This window comes from Sinocyclocheilus grahami, unplaced genomic scaffold (genome assembly GCF_001515645.1).
Source record: "Sinocyclocheilus grahami isolate Dianchi unplaced genomic scaffold, SAMN03320097.WGS_v1.1 scaffold15.1, whole genome shotgun sequence".
Lineage (NCBI taxonomy): Eukaryota > Metazoa > Chordata > Actinopteri > Cypriniformes > Cyprinidae > Sinocyclocheilus > Sinocyclocheilus grahami.
The window spans coordinates 2,913,641-2,915,809 of record NW_015505194.1 but is presented as its reverse complement, the minus strand read 5'-3'; the positions used below and the strand labels follow the sequence as shown (position 1 = coordinate 2,915,809).

The 2,169-nt window shown below is 36.2% G+C and overlaps 1 protein-coding gene across 1 annotated transcript in view; it reads left to right on the top strand.

Annotated features, from left to right (window-relative positions):
• Positions 1–109: 109 nt before the first annotated feature.
• The window catches only part of acot20 (acyl-CoA thioesterase 20), a 13,255-nt gene continuing 11,195 nt past the window's right edge, over positions 110–2,169 (top strand). Inside the window, exon 1 of the mRNA XM_071582442.1 lies at positions 110–638. Coding sequence (XP_071438543.1) covers positions 128–638 — 511 coding nt within the window. The 5' untranslated portion in view covers positions 110–127. The remainder of the gene's footprint in view (positions 639–2,169) is intronic.

The window sequence follows — 2,169 nt, the reverse complement described above, 5'->3', positions numbered from 1 at the left end:
AAAAAAAAGAGGCAAGTTTATGATATTTATTTCGTGAAATTCTCTTCCGGGTTTTGGACTGTAATACTCCGAACACTAGAAGGCAGTATCAACGTGCTATGCTGCAGAAGTCAGTCACACAGACGACATGTTTACAGTGCTGAAGCGTGTGTTTACCCCTTTTGCTAGAAACACTCTTGCCAAAATGCACTACTCTTCAGGAGTCAGTATCAGGCTTTTGCCCAGTTATAAGTGCTCTTTTGAAGACCCAGTGCACGTGACAGTGAGTGGCTTAAATCATCAACAACGCGTGGATCTGCGCTCTAAAATCACCGATGAGAGCGGACGTGTTTTCCAGGCTTCGGCCACCTACCAAGCAGACGATAATGGTCAGGTCGACCTCAACCGCGACCCTTCTCTTGGTGGCAGCTTTACGGGAGTTGAACCAATGGGCTTATTCTGGGCACTGAAAGCAGAGGTCGTAAGCGGCAAGTTTGCACTAACAGACGTGACGCGTCCTGCTCTCGTTGACATTGAGGTTGTCAGTGACAATAGAGTCATCGCCAAAGTGACAAACGAAAGACACTGCTTGACCGAAGGTGTCCGGAGAATTCCTGTAACCGAAGGCAGGATCAGAGGAACTCTTTTCATGCCACCTGGTCAGTTATGAAGTTGTATTGAGGCACTCCATATAGCAGTCAATACAGGCAATTAAATCCGTCATTATAATTCAGCAGGTTATGCTGCTCTTATAAAGTCTGAAATGTAAAATGACAATTTACAGGGTCTCTTTTTAATAAAACATATTAAATTAACTTAGATAACAGATACCAAATTTGTTGGCAATATGCTGTTGTAGTAGCGCCTCTCTGTGGTAAAAAAATAGTCTTAACATTCTACTGCTTGACACTACTACAAGGTCTTCTGTTGTCAACTATAAATTCATGCTCCGTAGTGTAAACAGGCTTGAGAGGGTTACTTTAAAAATATATTCCGTTACAGTTACATATTACTTAATGAAAAAAGAATTCAGTAACGTAATCCAAGCACCACAATATTAATGTAATCTGATTACTTTTGGATTCCTTCAAGGTCACATATTTAAATGAAGTCAAGTATAACAATATCATCAAAAATACTAAATATATTTGTTATGGATATGATGTAAAATATAAACTATTTGAAGCACAATTATAAAACATATATAAAAAAATGCCTTGTAGTTGTAATAACTATGCTGTAAATAAATGCTCTGCTAATATAAAACCAGAATACAACAGAAATGTTTCTGCAACAGAAAAATACAGAATAGAAAATTTGAAATTTTTTTCTCAAGCAAATATAATAAGAACTGATGCACTGAATTATGATAACATTAAGCAATGCTAAAATTGCTAAATTTAAGTATTGGTGTCTGTTGGCAGCATTTGGCATATCTAATGAAACTTTAAATGTCCATTCAAACTGTTCATTCGGTTAAAACCTATAGCTTTGGGCAAAACTTTCTGTTGTAATGAAGGAAGAGGACTTGCTCCATGTGGTCATCTCATCAGACATTCTACTTCAACATGGTGTTAGTACATGTCATCACTTCGCTAAATGATTTCAGTTATTTCAAAAGGCCCTTATACAATAGGAAAATAACTAAAATCGTAAAAAAAAACACAACGACAATGACCAAGCAAATAAATATATTAAACAATAGGATTAAAATGACAAATTATTTCCATGTTTTTGCTACAAAATTATGTTTTATTATGAAGGGAAAGCACACATTCTCTTTCCACGTAAACATTCATGTGCACAGAAACGTGTTGTCAGCACTGCTCTGACGATTTCACCAGTAAAATATTTTAGCAAGTTAAAGGCTGACATTTCTCACTTAGGAGGTAATATTGGCGCTGTTATTGAAGCAGATTAATTTACAGTTTCACAGGGTTTCCCATGCATTGATTTATTTGTGGTGGTCAATATCAACACTGACCGCCACAAATAGATTTTCCAAAAAGGCTTGACTTTGTTGAATAAACATGAGCTCTGCACGTAGGGCTGTGACAGTGGCAGATTTTTACCACAGCGGTGGTAATGGACCAACTATCGCCAGTGGCGCGGTGTTGATATAAATATATATAGGCTATATATAATTAATATTAATTATATATATATATATATATATATATATATATTAGA